This window comes from Schistocerca piceifrons, chromosome 3 (genome assembly GCF_021461385.2).
Source record: "Schistocerca piceifrons isolate TAMUIC-IGC-003096 chromosome 3, iqSchPice1.1, whole genome shotgun sequence".
Taxonomy (NCBI): domain Eukaryota; kingdom Metazoa; phylum Arthropoda; class Insecta; order Orthoptera; family Acrididae; genus Schistocerca; species Schistocerca piceifrons.
The window spans coordinates 893,863,725-893,890,033 of record NC_060140.1 but is presented as its reverse complement, the minus strand read 5'-3'; the positions used below and the strand labels follow the sequence as shown (position 1 = coordinate 893,890,033).

The 26,309-nt window shown below is 39.3% G+C and overlaps 1 protein-coding gene across 4 annotated transcripts in view; it reads right to left on the bottom strand.

Annotated features, from left to right (window-relative positions):
- The window catches only part of LOC124789781 (heterochromatin protein 1-like), a 154,578-nt gene that overhangs the window by 52,136 nt on the left and 76,133 nt on the right, over nt 1–26,309 (bottom strand). For all 4 annotated transcript variants that reach the window (XM_047257248.1, XM_047257246.1, XM_047257247.1 and 1 more), the window contains one exon: nt 6,968–7,078. In XM_047257248.1, coding sequence (XP_047113204.1) covers nt 6,968–7,078 — 111 coding nt within the window. The remainder of the gene's footprint in view (nt 1–6,967; nt 7,079–26,309) is intronic.

Genomic DNA, 26,309 nt, shown 5'->3' with positions numbered 1-26,309 from the left:
TTATTCACAAGCAGAATGTCTTCATCGATTACTATTCTGCATTATTCAGAACTAGATGTCTTGGAAGCCGTTCCAGTTTCAGCAGTATGTCTATGAACTTCAACTTGAGTGACTTGCATGAAGACAATAAAAGAAAATTCATTATGCCCGAGTATAATTTGTAGCGAGCCATGAATGACAGTTACTGAAGATGATGTTCAAAATGGCTCAAATGGCTCTGAGCACTATGGAACTTAACATCTGAGGTCATCAGTCCCCCAAAACTTAGAATTACTTAAACGTAACTAACCTAAGGACATCACACACATCCATGGCCGAGGCAGGATTCGAACCTGCGACTGTAGCAGGCGCGCGGTTCCGGACTGAAGTGCCTAGAACCACTCGGCCACCGTGGCCGGCTGATGTCTAACAACGAGTTCGAGAATGCAAATCAATATTATGCTTGTTGCAAATGTGATGCACTGCCACAGTCATGCTTTGACCAGTAATTATTAAATATAGACTAAAATGTTCACAACTAACAGTAACCTTTCCATTACTTGCCTCTCACTTTCCAGGCCAAACAGTGACGATCGACCTCAAACCTTGTTATGGAACTTCATTGCCGTTGAAGCTTTGACTGACATTTCTTCTCCATCAAGACCAGAAAAGGACAGAATAGCTCGACTGAATGCTGCTGTGCTGATTTCACTAATTGTCGTACTTGCCATAAGCATACCGAGTTCTGACTGCTGTCGCTTGTTTCTGTAAATGGCATATGTGCTCAATAAAATCCCATCAAAATCACTCTTTTGCTATGAGATGATCGGCTTCATGTCTGCTGTGCAAGGAGCAACAGTTGCAGCTGCCGTGCACACTTTACTGCCCTCAGGGTACGGCCTTAAGTTTTCCTGATGCGTAGAAGCTTGAAGATATGAGTAGCCACCTCTTTTTCACCTATTCTTGCAAAATATGCTACCCAAGGCAGCATGTGATGTATTTTCTACTTTTCACTTTGGCTTTCATGATGGCTTAAGACTTTTTTTTAACATGCAGGTTGTTCGCAGAGCTAACCAATTGTTGGAAATTGACAGGGTAGTGTTTGGCATCCAGACGATTGTTGTTCTTGATGTAATTAAAAGGAACTTGCATGACTTGTGGTCAAATCTGTAATTTCCACTTGATATTAATTGACAGCAACTTTTCTGTGATCACAATGATGCCAACATCCATAGATCACAGGGCAGCGGCTCATATACTTCTTTCACGACTTGTGGGAAGTTGCAGATGACCCCTTTTTGCTTTGTTTGAATTACTCTAGGATACTTTTGGATGTTGGCATATGCAAGAAGCCGCTTTTCTATGAGTGACAAGTCAGTGAAGACAGGACGCACTTATTTCAGTTGCATTTTGATGTACTTTGCTCGAGGAGAAATGTGACGTCCGATAAACAATTGACAGCATCTTGCATATAATTTTCCATCACCAACAGTCATACTGTTATCTGCTAATGGCTTATGAATCTTACTGATTTGTATGCCATATCAAAAGAACGTGGAAACATTTGGCAGTTGGAAATATACCAAGACTTTATTGGGAATGTGTTAACTTCTGTCAAAAACATTTTCACTATTGTTTCACGTAATTCTGTTCTTCTGAAAAATCTTTTCCATTCTTAGTCTTTATCACATGCTTTTCTGCCTTCAATGTTGCAGGAAGACCTTACAAGTTTACCAGGTCTCTTTGGTGGTCGACCAAGCTTATGCACTGCAGGTGATGTGGGAAGCATTCTACAACTACTTTGAATATTGCTTTCTTTGCCATGTCTTACCAAACATACACAAATTGTTATCTGCAGCAGTTCTGCTGTGAAAGCGAACTGTTCACGAGGGACAATCTTTCTTATTGAAAGCTGCTATCAAATTTGAGTCTAGAGAGAGTCACGACTTTTATAATTCTACTCAGCTATTTTCCGTATTGTGCATCTCTTTGCAGAGTGCTCTATATTTCAATAACCATATCAAATCGGATCTTATTTTACGCCAAAATGGGTGTAAAAACAACATCAATTTTTCAATTACACCCCAATAACATTTATAGCATCATTGTTTTTTCCTGAAACGTCCTTTATTTGGTTCTTGATTCAAAGTAAACCATTTTAAAGGAACCAAACAGCACACCAACGCAACTTTTTTACGTACAATAGCTAGATCTTTAAGAGCTGAACTTTTTGGCACTTCATTTATGTAGCTAGCAGCAGGTGCTCATGAAATATTTCAGTTTTTCCTCAAATCAATAATTAGATTTGGATTGGTTACAAAAATCCATTGTGTAATTTCTAGGAAGCCTTGTTTTCACTCCACTAAAAATCTGACCAAAGAGGGTATGATACAAGATTTGAGTTTCATGTCCCATCGACATCAAGGTCATTAGAGACTGAGCCAGGCTCAGAATATTTCAAGGCTGTGGAATTGAACCATCCTGGCATTTGCATTTGCCTTGAGCGATTTCAGTGAAATCCTGGAAATCCTAAATCTGTTGCAGGTCCAGAGAGCTAGCCACAGGCGTTAACTTGCGAGATTTCTTACGCTCTACAACAAATGTAGGTTTTTAATTTGGTTAAAGATACAAGAGCTTTTGCTCCAGACTAAAATTATTTATTGGCATTTGAGAAAGTCTCTGGACAGTCAGAATTTTTACACTACTAACAAACAATTTGAACCGGGCTAAGCTGAAGCTACAGTGTTATCTACGACACATAGTGTACAAGGTGTCACAAATTCACTAAGTAAAACAATCTATGCTTACACGAGTTGTACCTATCTACCACATGTGGCCTCAAACAAAGGAAAAACCGGGAATCTGATTATATATGGCAAATAGGGCCAATTAAAATTTCTAGATTCTAATATTTTATTGTTTGTGTCTTTTCCCAATACTTTATTGTGCCTGTCCTTGTATGCATCATGACATACTGCATATTTTCAAACATCTCTGAGTGCCATGCAAATTTCTTACTAAATTGTCATTTGGAAACTACCTTTGTGCTTCTTAGAAACTTTGGCATCATTATCCTTCTCCAGTCAATCCTCACAATTTCAGTATGTGTTTATGATATAAAAAGTATATTTTTGAGAATTTTCTTACGTTCGCAAGTGTCATGTGTAACTTATTGCAGCAAACTGTAAGCTGTTAATATTGTGTGTTTTGCACATGTTATAGCTGTAATATCAAATTCTTTTTGGTTTCCCCCTTCAAAGCAGAGAATACTGTCCACAAATTGTCTACATTTGTTGCACTTAAGCACTACTTTTGACATTGTTACAAGAGTTATTAGTGAGTATAAAACGGAAAAAAATTTGAAGCACAGTGCTGTCTTCAACAAATCTGTAAATTTTATCTCATGATTCTCTCCTGTGATGTCATGGACTACAGACTGTGGAAACTGTCAGCTATGTACTTTCGTAACACTTGCCAAGCTATTGATAGCCAGTGAGTGCTGCTCATACAGATGCAGTGCTCTAAGGGAAGAACGGTTCAAGTTTTAAGAGAATACCATAACTGATCAAGCACAGGGTTGATATGTACTTGCTAGAACAGTTTATAATGGAAGGGACTCTTACGGTATAATTACGATAACGAAACTAATAAACAGTGACTACTGCGTAATAGATGCAAAACAAGCCACAAGCCTTTAGATAGATAGATGCAGAATGGAACACATTTCATCGTCAAAAGGCAATGCATGAAGCCTACAATAACTTCCATAACAGAATCCTATTGAAAGATTTTTCACAAAACCCAAAGAAATTCAGGTCATATGTAAAGATTGTCTGCATAATCAAAGTTAAGAATCCAGAGAGTGATGGATGACACAGGAAGGAATCAGTCTGTATTGCTTCTATAAATCATTTGAGCCTTTATGTTTGATTATATTGGCCTACATCAACATTAAAATCACTAGCACTATGTTAGGATACCTAGCTGTGTTGATAGTTGCTTTTTATATTTTTTCATTGTGTTTCCTCAGCAATCTCTACACAGCAAATAAATTAACAATAGCACTTGCCATATTTTTTATCAGAATCAATAACTGTGCACTTTTCCCCTCGCCAAGAACTGGAGGCAAAGAACGGAAATTAAATTACTATGATTGCTGCATTCCCCACTGCTGAAGTCATTTGTCACCCACAATCTCTCATGTGATTACAGGCTGGGGTTGGTGTTTCCCTCTGATGTAGGTACCTGAAGTTCTGACTACAATGTTCGTGATGGCTCAATATTCAACAACAGACAAAATTTTAAAGTGACTAAAGCATAAGTGCATTAATTTAACTGTCTTAGGCATGTCATGAACATACAAGGAGCAACCATTTCACTATACTAGATTTCAGTGATACACATGAGACCATTACACAACATCACTTACTTTTTTAAATGTAAATTCAGTAATTACATGCATATCTGACTTAACAGGACTGCCACTGCTGTACTGTCATTAACAAAGTCAATTGCAAAGGAATCTCACATGTGTCAAAACTTTTCACACTATATTTGAAATTGCAGTATTCGCACTAAACATAGATGGAATGGAATGTCAATGGCGCTTCACAGTGACTCTGCGAGAACATAAAAATCATGTCACAACACTGGCTCCTCACAACTGATCTATATATAATAGAGGGAAACATTCCACGTGGGATATATATATATATATCTGTGTGTGTGTGTGTGTGTGTGTGTGTGTGTGTGTGTGTGTGTGTGTGTGCATGCAGCTCTGTTGCCATTCTACATTTAATAACATGTTCTAACTACACTTATCTTAATATGAATGTTTGTTGCTTAATAATTTTTATTTTATCGCTTTCTTTCCTCATAACAGAGACAGTTGCACTGGGATTTAATACTTTACAACATGCATTCTCCAGTGAAAGAGACTGAATAAATGAAAGAGAATTTTCATGTCAAAGTACATGGAAATTAAAAATGTCTACATTGCACAAAGATAATAATGCATATTGAAGCACTGGGAAGTTCTTTCCCTATAAACAGGGCATCAATAGCAAAAGTCACTTCCACCTGAGGGAGAACACTATTTTCTTTTCCACAATTGTTTGCAATTACAAAGTTAAACACAAAAAATGGGCGATATGTACTATCTTCTATACACTGATCTATAGATTTGTATATTTTTTTATAAAAAAAATGATATTCATGTCTTGAAATGTTTGCATGACTCTAATCCAGTTCCATCTACAATTTTTCATACAAGCATTGCTATTAATACCCTTTATGAACTTTACACTGAGGTGACAAAAGTCTGGAAACCTCCTAATATTGTGTTGGACTTCCTTTTTCCAGCATAGTGCAACAATTAGATGTAGCATGGACTCAACAAGTCACTGGAAGACACCTGCAGAGATACTGAGCCAGGCCTATGTCCCATAAATGCTTGAAGGGATTCATGTCGACCAATCTGCGTGGGCGAATCATACATTCAACTTGTCCAAAATGTTTCTCAAACAAATCACGAACCATTGTGGCGCATTATTATCAATAAAAATTTCACTTATGTTTGGAAGCATGCCAGTCAATGATTGGTTCACTTCGACCGGACCAAGTCCATTCCATGTAAACATAGCCCACTTCATTATGCAGCCACCACCAGCATGCTCGGTGCCTTGTTGACAACATGGGTCCATGGCTTAATGGGTTCTGCACCACGCTTTAATCCTATCATCAGCTCTAATCAACTGAAATTGGGACTCATCTGACAAGGCCATGGTTTTCCAGTCGTCTATGGTCCTTGATATGGTTACAAGCCCCCAGGAGAGGCACCAAAAGCACTGTCAGCAAAGCCACTTATGTTGGTCGTATGCTCCCATGGCCAATTAATGCCAAATTTCTCCATCCTGTTGTAAGGGATATGTTAGCTGTGTGTCCCACACTTATTTCTGCATTTGCCTGTTACCCTGACAACTTTATGCAAATGCCTCTGCTCTTGGCCTCATCAAATGAAGGCATCAGCTACTGCGTTGTTTGTAGTGAGAGGTAATACCTGAAATTTGGTATTCTTGGCAAACTCTTGACACTGTGGATCTTGGAATATTGAATTCCCTAACGATTTCCGAAATGGAATGTCCCATGCATCTAGCTCCAACTACCATTCCGCATTCAAGGTCTGCTGATTCCTGTTGTGTAGCAATAACCACATTGGAAACATTTTCACATCAATCACCTGAGTACCATGACAGTTCCACCAATGCACTGCACTTTTATACCTTGTGTACCACCATCTGCATACATACTTATTGCTACTCCATTACTTCGGGCACCTCAGTGTATTTTGGTCTTTAATGGAGTTCCCATTATGCTTCACTTCTTAAACCTGAGAATAGGTTCAGACTTTTGTTAAAGACTGGCCATCTCTCCTTACAAACCTTATCAGGCAGTTTGATACGAGTGTGATGTTACTCGCAGTGTGAACAAATTAAAATATAACAGGATATGACCATAACACTGATACCCAATGTCACTCAACCTCCATTTCTATTTTCAGTATCATCAGTAATATTAATAGTAAAAGCAGCACTTACATTTTTAATTAAAAGTACCTATTTCAGCTTCATTATTCTCTGCAATCTGATTTCTAGACCAAATTTCATGGACGCTGGTTAGATAAACAAGGGATGTGCTCTCATAGTTACACATAAAATAAATAAAAATCCTGGGCTCTTTTCATAGCTGAAGGCTTTTTTTGACTTTTTGAGAAACATAAAAACACAAGTGTCCCTTTTCCGAAATATTTTACCTGATAACATATATATTTCTGACGGGGCAACTTAAAAGAGCAAAAGACAAGGAAATCCAGTTTTGGTTGTGGAACATTGACTCGCTTTGTTTTTATTCTGTATGGGAGTTAATTTCAGATTAAAGGAACCATTTGCTGTATATACTGGTAATCAAACAAATAACCAAAGAAACTCACCTCAACAGCCTTTTCTTCACTTTCTTCCTCCTCATTTTCATCGTCTGCAGTTTCATCATCATTTTTTGGTACTTTTGCAACCTTGGATGATTTTCTTTTCTTTGCTGGAGGCTAAAGAAAGACAATAAATTAATATACAGTAGGTTACATGATAAATAACACAACTATAAAGGCTGTTAATTCAACTAAATATCTAGATATTACAGTTCAGAATAACTTAAATTGGAACAACCACATAAAAGTCATCTCCAGCCAGGGCAATCCAGACCAAGCCCTCCATGTCACAGTCAAAATGACCAACGAGCAAAAGACATTGCAGAAAGCAGAAGAAATTGGTTGGTTGGTTTAAAAGAGGGGAAAAGGGACCAAACAGCTAGGTCATTGGTTCCTTGTTCTGTGTAGGTCAGTCGGTCCAGGGTCTTGTATTCCACGATTTTCCTTTCTTGCTGTAAAATCTTGCAGTCTGGTGAGCAAGGGGAATGATGCTCTCCGCAGTTGACACAGATGGGAGATGGAGCACATGGAGTATTGGAATGTGATGGACGTCCACAATCTCCACATATGACGCTGGAAGTACAGCAGGAAGACATGTAGTCAAACTTCCAGCACTTAAAGCACCTCATAGGGGGAGGGATATATGGCTTTACATCACAGCAGTAGACCATCACCTTCACTTTCTCGGGCAATATGTCACCCTTGAAGGCCAAGATGAAGGCACTGGTGGCAACCTGATTATCCCTTGAACCCCAATGGACACGCCAGACCAAATGAACACCTTGTTGCTCTAAGTTGTGACTGGGCAGAGGACGCTGTTTTTATCAAGACTGAGTCTGACCGCATTTTGGACAAGCCCTCCACCTCCCCAAACTTGTCCTCTAAATGGTCTACAAAAAATTGTGACGTCATTGAAACAAAAGAGTCCCCATCAGTGCTCATACATGCGAGGTACTGGGTTGAATGAGATTCGCTGCCATCCTTAGCCTGGCGTTCCTCCCATGGTGTGGCCGGGAAGGGGAATGATTTGGTGTCATACTTCCTAGCATTGTACTGAGCCTTAGAATGCTTGGAGACTGCTGGTGTTTGATCACCAGCAAGTGATGACATGGTATGCTTCTTCATGCGTCATCCGCCTTGTTGCCACTCACTCCGATCAGGGGCCCTCCCCATGGGCGCCACCGAGCTGCAGGAAAGGCCGCCTGGCAGGATGGCCATTGCTGGGAGTCCAGATGCCCCACAGTGACGGGCATCTACTCCTTGGTACACGTGGATGAGTTAATGGCGCAGGCATCAGCAGAGTGATCCCTGTGTAGTCAGGGAGCTATAACCAACAGGGTACATGGTTGACCCACCACAACGGACTGGCTACCGTGCTGGATAGTAGGTGCAAACAAGTCCATAGTCATCGGCGGCACAGAAAGCGACACTGCATGTTGCATGGTGGAAAATGCACCGAGGAAGGTGTCCTCGCCGATGAGATGGGGAACAAGCGGGACTGCAATGCAACAGCGAGAAAGTGGGCTATGGATCTCAAGGCACGATGCAACATGTAAGGCGCCCTTCCCTAACTGGCTTGCTCTTGGGAAAAATTTTGAAGAATGTAGGTCAAACCCTAGAGGGGACCATCACAAAGGCTGAAACGTGAGAGACTCCTCTCAGTCACCTCTTACAACAGGCAGGAATACCTCGGGCCTATCCTTACCCCCGAACCCACATGGGTGGGGGGCAGAAGAAATATGGAAGAGAGTGCCTCACCCCGCGCAGTCAAGAAACTTGAATTCTAAACTCAGCACCACTACCTACATGAGCAGGGGACATCTTGACACAGTAACAGCACAGCTTGATTTTTTAAGATAGAGTGTAAAATTTTCACAAAAGCACATTTCAGCCTGCTGACATGATGGAAAAGCAACAATCTAAAGTCCTGAAAGTCATTGTTACGAGATAGGCAGGCGGTGAAGATTGCTGACGATTCAAGAAAAGTACGCCACATTTGGCTGTTGCCGGCCTGACATCAGTCACTGCCACAAACCAATAGTAATACGTACTATAGTGCACGTCATTAACGATGGCGGCCGAGTTTAGGTTCGTTCTGCGCATCTGACGTCACAAAACACAGTCAGCCAATGAACAGAGAACAACGTTGCCAGAGCTCGACTGCAGCGCAGAGCACGGACGAGAGTCTTCAGTTTTGGAAACGTTCAGTCATAAATAAAGTAATTGAACAAAATCAATGTCTTGATGGCAGACTTCCTTTTATGGAAAGTTTGGAAAAAGCATTCTTTATACCAATTGCTTCATATTCTATTAATTAATTAAACCAAACAAGCAATAAGCCTCCTAATTCAAGCAATAGCAAGGAAAGGTGTTTGTACCATTCTCACGAACAGCTTTTTCGCAATAAAGAACAGCGGTAACTGTTTATTTCCTATTGTACTTCGATGAAATGTGAGTAATTCATAGTCATACGAACTGTTTTTGTCGGTATTTTGCGTGATATTTTAGAGCAGGAGTTCTACTGAGCAACGAACTGCATTAGCGTAATGGTTAAGGTGTTTGGCTGCTAAGCGAAAGGTTCCAAGTTCCAACCATGTTTGGTGATTAATATTTTCTTTATTTAAGAACAATATCAAGGTGTCTTACTTCATGAAGATTATTCGTTTGAATGTAATTTTTTGAAATTTCTAGTGCTTTGTCTCTTCATTATAATCATAATAAGTTTTCAGTTTTTCTAATTTTGTCCTCCAATGTTTCTTTTCACAGCAATTAAAAACAATGAAAAGGCACACATACAATATTCATGTTATCTGTTCTCTTTGTATATCTTCTCTTCTGCAGTCGGTGTTTTACAATTTATATTGAGATATATTCTTTTGCGACAGTATTAAAAGAATTATTTAGAGCAGAATTTCTGCTCATACATTGCCGAGCTACTTGATTGTCTGACGCAATTCTTTGCTTCGCTGCTTTGGCAACATCATATTCAATGTTTTCGTCGACTGATCTATGTTTTGGCAAGTATTTGCTGTCTGTTGTGACAAACACAAATTGTTTGCGCATTGCGCCTCACTGACAATATATTTTAGTTTCTATGTTTTATTACGTCCACAATTCAGTTTTGTGTACTTCGCCAACTTTATTTTAGTCAGAACGTTTTAGAAAAAAGCGAAATGACTCTGATATAAAACTTTTATTACAGTCGCGAAAGACGGAATATTTCTCAATATTACATACAACACCAATCTGGTACTTAAATTAAATGAGATATTGTTATACAGTAAATTTTATATGAAATTTTGGTATCTTGTCCACATTTCATTCTCAACATTGTGGCAATTAAAATCGACCATACAGAAAGTATACGCTATGGACATTTACCGCTGCAAAACTCTCCAAAATTTCATGAAATGGTTTACTACATTTAATGCTGCACAATAACTGCGTTGAACATCGAAACAAAATTAAGTCCTTTATGGGGGGAAGGTATCAGTCAAGAACATGTGTAAAAAATCAAATTTTTGGGGCCAAATAGTTTTTGTGAAATCAAATGATAAATGTGTCACAGCAGTCGGAACACCATGTGTCTGCACAGGCGAGCAGCGCAGTGATGACAAAATCATACACAGCGCGGAACGCGGGGAGCACGTCCCTGTAGAAGCGAAAGGGTTAAAGCGGCCATGGTGGCCTTACTTCATAAACTGCGCACTCCACCCTAAACATAAGTTTGCGAACTATACTATACTATACTATGGCACTGCTTCTTTTAGCGCGTGCGTCGTTTGCAGCTGGCAACACAGCAATCTCCCGCATCTGGGTGGGCATGCGCGAGTCGCCAAGATAAAAGAATTGAACTATCGGCTTCCAAGCCTTTGTATCAATTTTTATGTTGCAGTACATCAGTTACACAGTTGAACCTGTGATGCGTTACTACCATTCGTCAAGATGACTTCTGCCTCAGACTGCTATCTGCCTGGTCTACCCGACACCGTCACTATGAGATATGATAAATTAGCTGGGGTGGCAATCATTAAAAGAAAGGCACTTTCACAAAAGTTCAGTCACCAACTTTCTCCTCTGAAAGCAAAAATATTTTTTTGATGCCCATCTACATTGGGAGAAACTATCACAATAAAATAGGCAAAATTAGAGCTTGCCAGAAAGATGTAAATGTTTGTTTTTCCCCACACGTTATTTAAGAATGGAATGGTAGAGAAATAATCTTAAAGTGGCTCAATGAACTACGTGCCAAGCACTTAAGTGAGAAATGCGGAGTAGACAAGTAGATGCAGATCTGGTGTTTAGGTGGCTCATTCACAGCAGACGTCCATACCCCTCACAATCTGCATTACACGCATGAAAGTAAATTTCCTTTTTGGCCATTGTGTATGTTAATCCCATTATTAATGAAAGAAGATATTAAAATCAGATTCTAATGGAAGTATTTGTATACAGGGCGTAACTAAAGTCTATTTACAGACTCTTAAGACAGTTTCTTTACACCAAAACAGGGAAAAAATGTTTAGTTAACATGGGCTGTAAAAGGCACACCTTAAGAGCTATGAGCACTTGTTCAATAGAAGAGAGGTGTTTCACAGTAGCAAAAATTAACAAGTGTTCATAGCTTTTAATATGTTTGGTGTCTCCACCCCGCCAGGCGGGCGACATCACATCTAGTGTTTTCTAACTATTGGCACTGACTAGGCTATGTTTTATTTACTGTATGGGTCAGATTTGCGTTGGTCTATACCCAGGCACTCTTCACTGAGCATCAGTTGCTATTTAGCTGTTTGGTTTATCTTTCTACCATTCTGTGGTGAAACTTGTGCAAGTAAGTGCATTCGTTTTCAATTTATCATCCTGTACCTATAAAATAATTATTTTCACTGTAATTACACACAAAATTTACCTTCAACACGAAATAATTTCTTCTTACGTCCACACCCATTTTCAGACATTTCTATAAAAATATAATTTGTGCGTAATTACACTGAAAGTAATTATTTTTAATGAGAAAGAACAATAAATTGAAAACAAATGCACTTACCTGTACAAGTTTCACCACAGTATGGTAGAAAGATAAACCAACAGTTAAATCGCAACTGACGTTCACTGTAGTGTCCGGGCACTGACTGCAGCAAATCCGACATGTACAGTAAACAAAACATACCGAAACTCCCTAGCAGATTATAACTTGTGTGCCGGATTGAGACTCTAACTTGGGACCTTTGCCTTTTGCGGCCAAGTATCCTACAACCTGAGCTACCCAAGCATGACTCATGACCCGTGTTGACTGCTTCAATTCTGTCAGTACCTCGTCTCCTGAAAAAATACTGTAGACTAGATGGTGCCGATATTTAGAACATGCTAGGCATGGCATTAGCCACCTGGCATTTCCTGAGCTGCTGTGCCTGGCAGGTGTGGGGCACCAAACATGTTACGGCATGTGTTTTAAAGCCCCCTGTTTACTAGACATTTTGTTCTTGTCTTGATGTAAGAAACCTGTCCTCAAGTCTGTAACGAGAATTTAGTGGCTATACTGGCTAAGCATTGGTGTTGAACTGAAAGATTAAATATCTGCAGAGATGTGAGTGCAACTTTTCTCGAAGATCTTGAAAGCACTGAATGAAATTCTTCTTCACTATATTGCTTTACTTTCTGAGGCTAAGTTTCGCATATAAATGATTATCGTCACTGCAACTGTGGATAGACAAACTCCTGACATTTTGTTCTGGATCAACTGTTGTTGCCTCAGTTACAATAAGATTGCAGTTACAGAAGCATTTACAATGCAGTTACAACAGTGTTTACAATATGGCAGACAATGATAATGAGGAAGTGTTTTAATACATTTGAAAATTGTCACCATCAGTCTGTTACTATGTCCAGCGTGAACAAGGAAAAGGAAACACCCTCTTTCAAACAATTTGTAAAAGGTACGCTAAATCTTCTAAATATTTAACTTAAAGATGTATTCATGTCATTCATACACAACTTCACTCTCATATAATCAATCCAAACATAAAACTTTTTCTATAGTTATTTCTAAACTCTTCATTAAAATACAAATAATGAGACATTACTGCAATTAAAATAATTGAATGTAGGACCCTTAATTCACCGATTGCTGTACACATTGTACAGTAACCCTTTAATCAGGGCAATAGCAGTTTATTTCTTTCCTCGATGCTTTGCTTTACCTGTAGATTGTTTCAAATTCTCTAAACAAATCTGTTTTTGTTGTGGTCTTCAGTCCTGAGACTGGTTTGATGCAGCTCTCCATGCTATCCTAGCCTGTGCAAGCTTCTTCATCTCCCAGTACTTAATGCAACCCACATCCTCTGAATCTGCTTAGTGTATTCATCTATTGGTCTCCCTCTACGATTTTTACCCTCCGCACTGCCCTCCAATGCCAAATTTGTGATCCCTTGATGCCTCAGAACATGTCCTACTAACCGGTCCCTTCTTTTTGTCAAGTTGTGCCACATACTCCTCTTCTCCCCAATTGTATTCAATAGTTCATCATTAGTTATGTGATCTACCCATCTAATCTTCAGCATTCTTCTGTAGCACCACATTTCGAAAGCTTCTATTCTCTTCTTGTCCAAACTATTTATCGTCCATGTTTCACTTCCATACATGGCTACACTCCATACAAATACTTTCAGAAACGACTTCCTGACACTTAAATCTATACTCGATGTTAACAAATTTCTCTTCTTCAGAAATGCTTTCCTTGCCATTGCCAGTCTACATTTTATATCCTCTCTACTTCGACCATCATCAGTTATTTTGCTCCCCAAATAGCAAAACACATCTACTACTTTAAGTGTCTCATTTTCTAATCTAATCCCCTCAGCATCACCTGTCTTCATTTGACTACATTCCATTACCCTCACTGTGCTTTTTTTGATGTTCATCTTATATCCTCCTTTCAAGACACTGTCCATTCCGTTCAACTGCTCTTCCAAATCCTTTGCTGTCTCTGACAGAATTACAATGTCATCGGCGAACCTGTAAGTTTTTATTTCTTCTCCATGGATTTTAATACCTGCTCCGAATTTTTCTTTTGTTTCCTTTACTGCTTGCTCAATATACAGATTGAATAACATCGGGGAAAGGCTACAACCCTGTCTCACTCCCTTTCCAACCACTGCTTCCCTTTCATGTCCCTCGACTCTTATAACTGCCATCTGGTTTCTGTACAAATTGTAAATAGCCTTTCGCTCCCTGTATTTTGCCCCTGCCACCTTTAGAATTCGAAAGAGAGTATTCCAGTCAACATTGCCAAAGCTTTCTCTAAGTCTACAAATGCTAGAAACATAGGTTTGCCTTTCCTTAATCTATTTTCTAAGATAAGTCGTAAGGTCAGTATTGCCTCACGTGTTCCAATATTTCTACGGAATCCAAACTGATCTTCCCCGAGGTCGGTTTCTACCAGTTTTTCCATTCGTCTGTAAAGAATTCGCATTAGTATTTTGCAGCTGTGACTTATTAAACTGATAGTTCGGTAGTTTTCACGTCTGTCAACACCTGCTTTCTTTGGGATTGGAATTATTATGTTCTTCTTGAAGTCTGAGGGTATTTCACCTGTCTCATACATCTTGCTCACCAGATGGTAGAGTTTTGTCAGGACTAGCAAGCCCTTTTTGGGCACTCCAACTCGCTTGTAGCCAACTGTTGTTAGTTGCGCTAGGAACAATTTCTTGAGCCAGTATTTTGCCTTTCTGGAGTAGCTCTTCAGCAATTTCTTCAGGCTATTTCTATTCAGCTATTTCTCCTTCAGCCAACAATATATTTGTAACTGAATTACAGAACACATCAATGTTTATGAACACATCTCACAACAATGTGAACACACAATAGCTCAATCAGTCGCAGCAGCAGCTCTTATGTTTGCCACTTCTATTGAAGTAATTCTATGAAGTGATAATAGATGATAGCACCTCTCAATGGCCAGGCAGTGAGGTGTCCGAACACTGTTCTACAAAACCCGTTCAGTTTTCGAGTGCTAGGAGGGTCATGTGTCATCTAACATCACAGCCCAAGACAGGTCATGGTCACCAAATTATTAACTACGGATACATTGTTGCTATGGTATCAGTGAAATACAAGGTAGCTATGGAATATGTGTAATTAACTCACTTAAAGAAAGAGTGCAATATGTTATTTATGCTTTAATACATTTCATAAAACATAAAATGAAGAGTCACAAATTGGTTTACAGAATTCTGATCATACCACAAATAGAAACTTCCAAGTCAACTATGTTCTGACACAACTCCTTATTTTCAATGGCTCTGCAACATGCTGCCCAACTCATGTCCCACAAATAGCATAAATATGTGATGTTTAAAGCTTTCCCGGCGTACTGATTGTTCAACAAAAACATGGGAGAACTGCCGGATACCAGTAACGTCCTGCCACAATATTTCGGCGCAGAGTCTTCTGGCCATCTTCAGGTGAGTACCACTGTAGTAGTACTGGCGAGTACGCACTGAGCTCCGCTATTTAAAGTCACACTGAGGTGACATTGCACTTGCGCAGCTCAGCGTACGCGTTCATAAGAACTCCGTGCGCTGTGCCTCGCGCCCTCCATGGTGAAAGCTTGGCGTATCGATATCAGGTCGATTTTCATCTTTATGCAGATAACTACGTCAACTACGAAGTTTCTCTATAACAGGATTCCAAGCAGAGTTTAGCTGATAACCACTATCTCGATTGATGAGAGTCTCATTGTCAGACAATCTTGTTTCCACGGATTCATTGATAATCGAGCTCCAAAAGTTTGATGTATGGGCCGAAATTTTTGTGTCATCATAATTCATGGAATGGTCTATGGAAATACAATGCTCGGCAATTGCAGACTTGGTGGGTTGGAGAAGGTGAGTATGCCGTTTGTGTTCCACAATGCGTTCCTGCACAGTTCATGTTGTTTGCCCTATATATGATTTGCCGCATTCACACAGAATTTTGTAAACACCTGATTTACGCAAGCCCATGTTGTCTTTAACGAATCCCACCAGTGATGAAATTTTGGAAGGAGGGCGAAAGATGACTCTCACTTAATACTTTCTCAATATTCTGCCTATCTGTGAAGAAATATTCCCAATAAATGGTAGATACGCAGTCGACCTGAAGGCCTCTTCCTCTTCCTTGTTCCGTTGTTTGCAGGTCTTCATCACTCTGTTCACTTGGCTAGTTGAAAAGCCATTCTTCAGAAATACTTTTTGCAGGTGTTCCAGTTCCGCTTGAAGTCTGTCGGCATCAGAGATAGTATGGGCATGGTGGATCAAGGTTTTGAGAATGCCCATTGTTCGTACTGGATGGTGGCAACTAGTAGCTTGTAGATACAGGTCTGTATGGGTGGGCTTTCTGTACACAGTGTGACTAAGTGTGCCATCACTCTTCCGTCGCACCAAGACGTCTAAAAATGGCAGACAACCATCTTTCTCTATCTCCATCGTAAACTTTATGTTTTCATGTATGGAGTTCATGTGACGTAAAAATTCTTGTAGGCGGTCCAGACCATCAGGCCACACTATAAAAGTGTCGACAACATATCACCAAAATACTGTCGGTTTAAAAGTGGCAGAGTTGAGTGCTCTCCCCTCAAAATCTTCCATAAAAAGATTGGCCACCAGGGGGGACAAAGGATTCCCCATGACGACACCGTCAGATTGTTTGTAAAATTCATTGTTAAATATAAAATATGTATAGGAGAGTGTGTGCTCAAACAACGCTGTAATATCTGCACCAAACATATTGCCAATGAGGTGTAGTGAGTCCACAAGAGGCACCTTTGTGAAAAGTGAAACCACATCAAGACTGACCAATAAGTCGTTACTTTGCAGTTGTAGTGACTGAAGTCGGCTGATAATATCATTAGAATTCTTTGTGATGTGCACACTTGCCTATCATTGGTTTGAGCAAAGATGCCAAGAATTTTGCTAGGTCATAGGTGGCTGCTCCAATGTTACTCACAACTGGACTTAATGGCAGATTTTCCTTGTGATCTTAGGCAGTCCATATAGCCTAGGTGGAACTGAACTGTTTGGTTGCAGTCTCTTGATGACCTCCTTCGGTAGAGAACTATTTGATAAAAGTTCTGCTGTTTTTCGCACCACTCGGCTCGTGCAATGTCACCTCAGTGTGGCTTTAAATAGCGGAGCTCTGCGTGTACTCGCCAATACTACCGCAGTGGTACTCACCTGAAGATGGCCAGAAGACTGTGCTGAAATATCGTGGCAGGACGTTACTGATATCCGGCAGTTCTCCCGTGTTTTTATGGAACAGCATAAATATGTACTGAAATGCTCTTGATTTTACCAGAAGTTTATAACCACCATCACAACATGTAAATTTAACCGTATAATGAACAACACATGCCATTTAAATGCAATTGCTGTCATAAGAAACGGGTTATGTCATGAACACATGTTACTGAAAATGACTATCATTCTTCCTAATGAATTATTTTTCGAGATACCAATGCTTCAGAATTCTTCTGATGACTTTTGATGGTTTGCAGAGTAAGTGGGGCAAATTATTGAGTCCTGAAATATTTTCAATTTCTTCCCGACACATGCCTGTGCTATTGAGTCCAGAAATATTTGCGATTTCTTTCTGACACTTGCCTGTGCCTTTACTATGTAATCCACATAATCATCAAATGGCCAGGATTTAAACGGTTGAGAATTACACTCTTAACTCTTGTACAATAACAGCGGTTTTCCACTGTGGAATTCGCTCCCTCTAGAGTTGACTTCCACTATCTGAGACAGTCAAGGCAATGGTAGAAAGAAACAGGGAACCCATTTGAACTTTCGTGAGAACATTGAACGAATGGGTACAACAAGCCACTACCAAGACATAAAGAGGATCAGTAACTTGTGTCAATGCAATGCTAAGTTACCGGAATATGGTGCAAGTCTGTGAGTGATGCTGACGAGACCATATACCCAAAAGGGTAGAAAAACATTTGTCATCTGGTACAAACGTGCATTATGATCTTGCTACTGAATGTTTACGTCAAGCTGCAATTACAACTGCTAAAACAGTGATACACGTAGGGCACATTTGTTCTTTCAGAGGTGCATTGGATTTGTTGTCACCTGAGATGGTGAAACTTTCTCGGGAGGGGGGAGACACTATCACACAAACCACACAAGTGTCCTTTGACTGCGAAGGTAGTAGTATATTGAGACGTACCAGTTTCATGTGTATTTATGATGTCAAGTGGAATGTAATTTCACTATTCTATGTCTGGACTAGGCCCAGAAGATGTGTTACCTTCCGAACGAACTGTCACAGGGATGCTATTCTGGATACTTTTTACATTAGTTACTTCCTTGTATGGTCGTCTTCCTTAAATTATCTTAATGCAGTGTACCTGCTACACAATGCTACTAATTCTTCTCATATAACTTCTTTTCTGCCTGAACGAGATTGAGGGCTGGAAGAGAACTCTGAGGTATGCAAGCTACTAAATGACGTAAACATCTGTATTCTGTATTTTGTTGCTCCGATATAACAATTGCAACACATCTCTTATTACTTTTTACATTACCCTCTGAAGAGACTCTTCGCATTGACAACAGAACAGAATCAAATGACACTTCTAGTAAGCTGTTTTCACACGTGCTGTCAGCAGCACCTCTTGGTCTCCTAAAAAACATTGCCTAGTTGTGACACCAAAGTTTAAGTGACCCATTCGCAGCAGGTGGAGAAGCTGGATCACCATTGTGCCTTGATGATGTTCTGCTCTCGCAAATCTCACTGACTCTGCACATTCACCAAACCACCGTATGCACAGTGGACAGTTCTCTACATACTAACAATCTAAACAATATTTGTACAAAAAATCTTTCATGTGATTGCAAGAAAGAGGTGGAACCAAGTGAAAGATGATTTACACTAATTCCATCTACCGTGACAGTGACAAAATAATTTGCTTGCTACACTTTTTATTTTCACTGATATGTTAACATAGTACAACATCCTTCAGGGATGAGTATCAGCTTCCTTTCCTTTAACCACCAGATAACTGATGTCACTAACATGTTCTTTGGTTCACATTACAAACAATCCTCTAGCTTTGAGTCATTAGTCTGTAAGTCAATAGTCGCTCACTGTGCACTGTATGTATCTGATTGTAAGTACCTCTGTACTTAAGTGGCATACATACAACATACTTAACACCTTGTGCTGTCTAATCTCCCCTATAAAGATATACAAAGGTCAATCATTATTCATAAGAGAGGTGGAAAAATAGAAAATCATACATACAAAAGGACATTTGCAATATAAGAGGAGGATAGAGTGCTGCTCACTGTAAAGATGACGTATTGAGTTGTAGACAGGCATAATGAAGACTGTTGCACATTAACTTTCAGCCAAAGCCTTCTTCAGAAAAGAAACACACACACACACACACACACACACACACACACACACACACACACACACACAAAAAAGCAGGCACACGTGAGTACCATATATCTGGCAGCTCAAACCAGAATGCAACTTTCACATAGAACGCAGGAGAGGACGGGGAGAAACGACCAGTTGTGTTGGCGGAAGGCAGCACACAATGAGGTTGAGGGGACGGGAATAGGCGATAGGTTAGAGGGAGTGGAAACTGTTGTGTGGAGGGTTTGGAGACAGCAGGTTATTGTAAGTGTGGCGGAAGAAGATTTCAACAACTGGTTCACTACCCCAAGCCATCTGGATCCTCCCAGCACCAGCTTTTCTGAACTGTGCAGATGAAAGTTATCTTTTCAACACATCCTCTGCTTCCAAAATTATCCCAGCCCCAACCTATGGTAACCAGTGTCCACACACCCTCAACCCAACAGTCACCACCACCTCTGTCCTATCACCTCCTTCCTATTCTCATCCACTCCGAGTGCCGCCTTCTGGCAACACACCTATCTTTCTCGTTCCCCCCACTCTCCTCTCCTGTTTTGCTTCACAATTCCCCCACCCTGAACACAGCCACCCAACATTGTTGGCAGTCTAGGCCTAAAGCTAATGTGTAAGTGTATTTTTGTTGTGACTGTCTACAATTCCACATGCCACCTTTATGCAGAGTAGCAACCTATCTTTTTCTGATATTGTTGATATTCCAACCAGGATTTCCATTGTTTGAAAAGGACACCTGTGTTACTCAAAATTTATAATCGTTATTCACTAACCAATGTTCTTCATACACAAATAACAGGCTTTCCTCACTTTTCATGCAGTAATAGACTGATTTAATATAATAGTTGATGACATAGAAATTGCTTCATGGACAGCTAAATATGAAGTAACAAAGCAATCAACTGTGACCCCCGATGGGGCATAGATATCACTTTGTCAAATTTATGAAGGGTGCAAATTCTTCTGGGGGGGGGGGGGGGGGGCAGATGTTATAGGAGGCCATTTTTCCTCCTTTTGCCTAAATAAAATTAGTATCAGTGTCTGACTATCAGTTAATCTCATTTCGTCCAAGGTAAATCTCTCCTAGCAATGCTGCAATCCCATATAAAGCATTTTTTACGTATCACTAACATAAATCTTTAATTTATTTTCTACCATTTAACATCCAATTCCACTAAAGTGAATACTAGATTTAATATGCAGCAACACCTTAGTGCCTGCGAAAAATCTGTACAATGTTAAAGAATATGCTTTGTTGCTGAACCAGCAATTATATTTAACAGTTGATTTTTTGGTCTCGGCAGACGAAAACATGAAATCTTAACAACATTAATTATGTTATGTAAATACGCAAACTTTTCAATCAAATTCTTAATTTAAAAACCAATAATAATAAATTAATGTTAACTTCACCTCAGATAAGTCGTTCAAGTGACTGGTAATGCAAGGCACATCACACCCATAATGATATTTTGATGGAAAAAATAACAACAACAACAACAACAACATGATAACCTCCTGCACGGCCAGGACAATAGATACATCTTACAACTGTACATTTCATCTTTTTCTTACATAAATGCTGTTCATAAATATATGTGTGAAGCAGTACGTATTTCACTACTGAGAAACCTTCCTCATTCAACTGATTGTAATCGACATAATACATTACACAAAAAGAATTCATTGCTTAATACTCGGCTCAGATATTCATTAATGTTCATATACTCGTTAGAATAATGGCTACAAATAATAAATATCTTACCACTTACGGTAGTAGTCAAACTTCCATGATGCATATAGCATTCAGTCCTTAAATTCTCCTCTGAATAATCGTTACTGAATATATACTTTCCATACTTGGGCTTATGATCATTATACCCTCGAGTATAATCACTAAGACATATAAGTTCTCTCTTAAGGGGAGCCGGAACGATCCATCTCCTCCATGTTAATTTTAGCAAATAGAAGGAACATTTTTCCTAAAACCATTAAACATATTGCTCTGAAATTTGAACTACAAAGTTATAATGCCATGATAAGAAATATTTACGAGTTTTTGTTCTACATTTTTTTAGGCAGATGCTTATTTCTTCTCTAAAATTTTGCACTTTTTCTTCTACAACTCTTGAATTATACATTTTTTTACAATTTGTTATAAAAATGAAGGAAAAGAAGTAAACAATATTACGTATAAATTTCATTGATGTACTATTACAGTATTTGAGAAAATGTTCCTCAAAGATGAAAATTTTAAAGTTACGGGAAATGGCTTCCAAAGTTTTTTAATACATTCCACCCCATACGATGGATTATCCTCTTCTTTTTCCAGTGTTAGTTTTCTTTTCACTAGCCTTTTCTTCCCTTTTGCTGCATGTTGTAGGCTTTTGTCTCTTCTTCCTGCACCTCTTAGTCTTTCTTCATCAATTACGTGCATTGTGGAAATGGTGTTGTGCCCTGGTTGGAAACCTAAGCATTTCAGAGCATCACATTGGATAATGTTTCCTTCATTGTATGTTGCCAATGCATCATACACTCGAAAATGCAATGTTTTTATCTGTACAAACACTCTTTTGGGAATCCTAATACAAATTAAATTATTTACACTTGCATTTGGATTTTGTGTTTTCTCATGTAAACACTTTTCCAATAAACTTGGCTGTGCTAAATCTCTGAATATGGGCTTAATTACATCAATTGGCAAACTGTTTTTATGTGCATTGCTTCATCTGTCAATCTTCCTCTTCCTCCAAGGGTCTTACCTTCACTAAGCTTCTGGGATCCTAATGTCTGCTTTAGTGTGCGCAAGCGAGCCCCCATGCGCTTCTGCACATGTCCAATGCACTCATGTTTTTTAATGTAAATTTCACTGCCATAAGGTTTGAGTTCCTCTACAGCTTTATATCCCTTAGAATCCCCATCTCCTAGATAGATAGTGTATCGTACATTATACCACTCCTGTGACCTGGAACAAATTGTTTTCACTCCCTCTACTTCCATCGCTCCACTCGTGCCGTGAAAATTTGCTTCACAACTTCCACTATGTTCGTCCTTGGTATTGCCCTTACATCTACAATGTTTTGAGAGAATAGCAACATCAATTACTTAGCAACCGTCTCCACTGGTAGCTGTCACAACTCCATTAGAGATTTATGACCTCTACGTTGCCATGATCCATCTAAAGCAACAGTTAAATCTCTTCAATTCCCATTATCTGTCACAGCTTCTTCAACTACTTTCTTCATTGTTGCTTGAGCAATATCTTTAGCAGAAGATCCCACCAATTCATTATAAAATCCAAACTTGGTTGGTTGTTTTGGCAAGTTCATAATTCCACGTAACATTGTCTCTGCAGCACTGCCTTACAAATGCAACGCAAGCCGTACACTAGCCTAACATTTATATCATACACCTTCTTTCCACTATTACCACTATAAGGAATACTGTTAGAAATAGAAAACAAAACTTCTGCAGCACATTTGTTAGACTTCAATAACATTTTACATGCCAAACCAATGTGTGAAGTTATTTTCAATTCCAGTCCTCTTTCTTTGCAAACTTGGCAAAATACATTATGTGTCAAAATATTAGAGTGCAAAGAAATATTAATTATTTCATTAACACCATTACTATCACTTTCATAGTTTTCAAATTTTTCTTTGCTGTCACAAAGTTTCTTGCTGGAAGAAGCGCTATCGCATTCATTTGGAGTAATCGGTGAAGCAGTCTGAGCAGCATCTTCCTTCGAAACAACAAAAGATTTCTTCTTCCACTCATTGTGCCTTTTCTTAAACACTCGATTGCTGAAATGGGGCATATTGATATCCACAAACCAAACCAAATTCGTCAAATATGCAAAACTGAACAGCTAAACAACACAAAGCAATCTTCACAAGTCAACACACACAGTATAGCATTTATGTTTACTGATATGAACAGTCACTTGTCACAGAGAGAAAGCCATACAACGTTGGAAAACAAAACACTGTCTAATTTCGCAAAGCTACTCTGCTTGCAGCCAGCGAGAGTCGTCGTCAGAGGTGACACACCAAGTTGCTACAACCGTTTACGCGGCGCGTCAACTTTGCAGCGATAAACTTGCTGTCTTAAAACTTATTTTTCCATTTAGAACTCCAATCTATTGCTTCCTGTCATAAACTTTTAACAAAAAAGTTAATTTTAGAGGAGCCCACCTAACCCCTGGCTAACACTTTCTTAAATTACTTAAAAATGCCACTATAGTTGTTCTTCCAAATTACTTAAAGCATTTGGGTCACTAGTTACTGCAACCAATTCTCTGCTTTGTTCTGATGCATCCACTTAATTTCGCGTGTCTGAAATTTGATTTTCTAATGTCTTAAATTTGTTGTGTACCTCTGTAAATCACACATTTATATTGTTTCTCATTGGTTATTTCATTTATTCAGTTCAGAATGTAGTTTCCTAGGGCTGGAAGAGACTTTTGAAGTATTCAAGCTACTAAATGACAAACATCTTTCAACAGCTCTTCTGTATTTTGTTTCTCTGATATAACAATTAAAAAGTTGGATGAACACATCCTTTTTTACTCACAAGGGACCCTCCCCATCGCAACCCCCCCTCAGATTTAGTTATAAGTTGGCACAGTGGATAGGCCTTGAAAAACTGAACACAGATCAATCGAAAAAACAGGAAGAAGTTGTGCGGAACTATGAAAAAAATAAGCAAAATATACAAACTGAGTAGTCCATGCGCAGAATAGGCAACATCAAGAATAGTGTGAGCTCAGGAGCGCCGTGGCCCTGTGGTTAGCGTGAGCAGCTGCAGAACGAGAGGTCCTACGTTCAAGTCTTCCCGCGAGTGAAAAGCTTAGTTTTTTATTTTCAGACCATTATTATCTGAACGTCCATTGCGAGGTAACTGCGCCGTAGTATGGGGACGCTACACCTACACAAACACACGACGTCAGTCGACTACAGCGCACCGAAGAGAGAGTATTTCTGCTAATGAGGCTCCCTGGCTGGAAGTCGACTGTTCGCTACTTTGGACGAGAGTGCATTAAATACGTGAGATGTATTCTGTGGGCAATAAGAATCCAGCAAATATAGCTCGCGACTTCAATGACAAGGTCAATGAATATTTTCCGAACTGTAAGGAATCGGAAAGTTCTTTAAGAGATCGAATGATTGTTGAACATTTGTATGATTATTTCCTAGATTTGTTGATAAACAGTATGTATGGTGGTGATGATACCTTGCTGACTGCTGCAGGGCTGTATGTACCAGATGATGAGATTGTTGACGATCCGTACGAAGAACACAAAGAGGAAATACTGCGACTTCAATCTGATGGTATTTCTTTTGGGTTACATGAAGGAAATGCTCCAATACAGGTTACTGTCCAAACCAATTACAAGACGCAAATATAGATTATGGAGTGAAGTAACAAATTTAAGGAATTTAAAGGGATGGAGGAAAAAAGCACAATTAAATATTGCAAAGAAGTCATGGCACGAGGTGGAACCCGAAGACAGAAGTTCAGTGAACTAGAAAACCTTGTATACCGACAATTTATTAAAGCCAGAAATGAATTGAGTGCAGTGCATGATACAGACCTACAGATTTGGGGATTGCATTATGCTAAACAAATCGGCCTGGACTTCAAGGCTTCATCTCATTGGCTTGTCATGTTCAAAAGAAATACAAAATTACGAGCAGGAAGATTACGAAATATGTAAGCAAGAACTATGCGAATAAACTGGATGTTCCAAGACATTTGTTACAGAAACTAACATCAGAGTCCAACAGCATGAAGATGCATATACTATCAACACAGATCAGTCCGGTTTTAACTATGAAATGAAATCGACCCGCACGTTATCGTTAGTTGGAGAAGGCGACACGGAATGTACTGTAGACCAGCTGCATGCCACTTCACATAGTTATACCATACAATATGCTCTGAACAAAGCAGGATTTCTTTTACCTACATTTTATTTATCTTTGCAGGAAAAAATGGTGTATTTGGACTGCAAGTTCAGCAACAGGTGAATAGGGTACTTGCGCAAATGCCAAATGTCATTGCGAATTGCAGTACGTCAGGAAAAATGGAGAAAAGACTCATGTAAGACTTTAATGAACGTGTGATTGCTCCTGACGCGGACAAAGATTTTGTCTTACTCCTTGACAGCTATACAGGACAGAAGGATCAGGCATTGTACAATTTTAGTGTGGGAGTAGACGTGATTACCATTCCTATATGTTGTACACCTCTTGTGCATCCATTAGATGTGTGTGATTTTCGGCAAGTGAAATACTTTGTGAAAAGATTCTATGATTTTACGAAGCTGCACAGGTACACAGAGCAGTACTGCTTATGTGATTGTGTGTCAATTATCAAAGTTCGGGCACTAACACATAGTCAACTTCGCTCTCCAAAATTCCAGGACATGTTCTGAGATGCTTGGACATACGCAGGATTTGACGGTCTACACAAGGAAAAAATTTGAAAACATTAAAAACATATGTTTTGACAGAGCACAGGGAAAACTGTGCGACTGTGAAACTGTTGCATTCATTTGTTGCAGTTTATGTGACAAATATTTATATTTTCATCACTTTTTTGGGAGTGATTATCACATCCACAAGAAAACCTAAATCGGGCAAGGTAGAAGAATCTTTTTACCCATCCCTCAAGTGTACAAGTTAGGTGAGTTGACAACATATTCCTGTCATGTGACGCACATGCCGTCACCAGTGTGGTATAGAATAAATCAGACGTGTTTTGCTGTGGAGGAATCGGTTGACCTATGACCTTGCAATAAAATGTTTTCGGTTCCCATTGGAGAGGTATGTCCTCTTGTCTACTAATTGCACGGTTTTGCGGTGCGGTGCGGTCGTAAAACACAAGTGAACAGAGATGTCAATGAACGAACGGACAGATCATA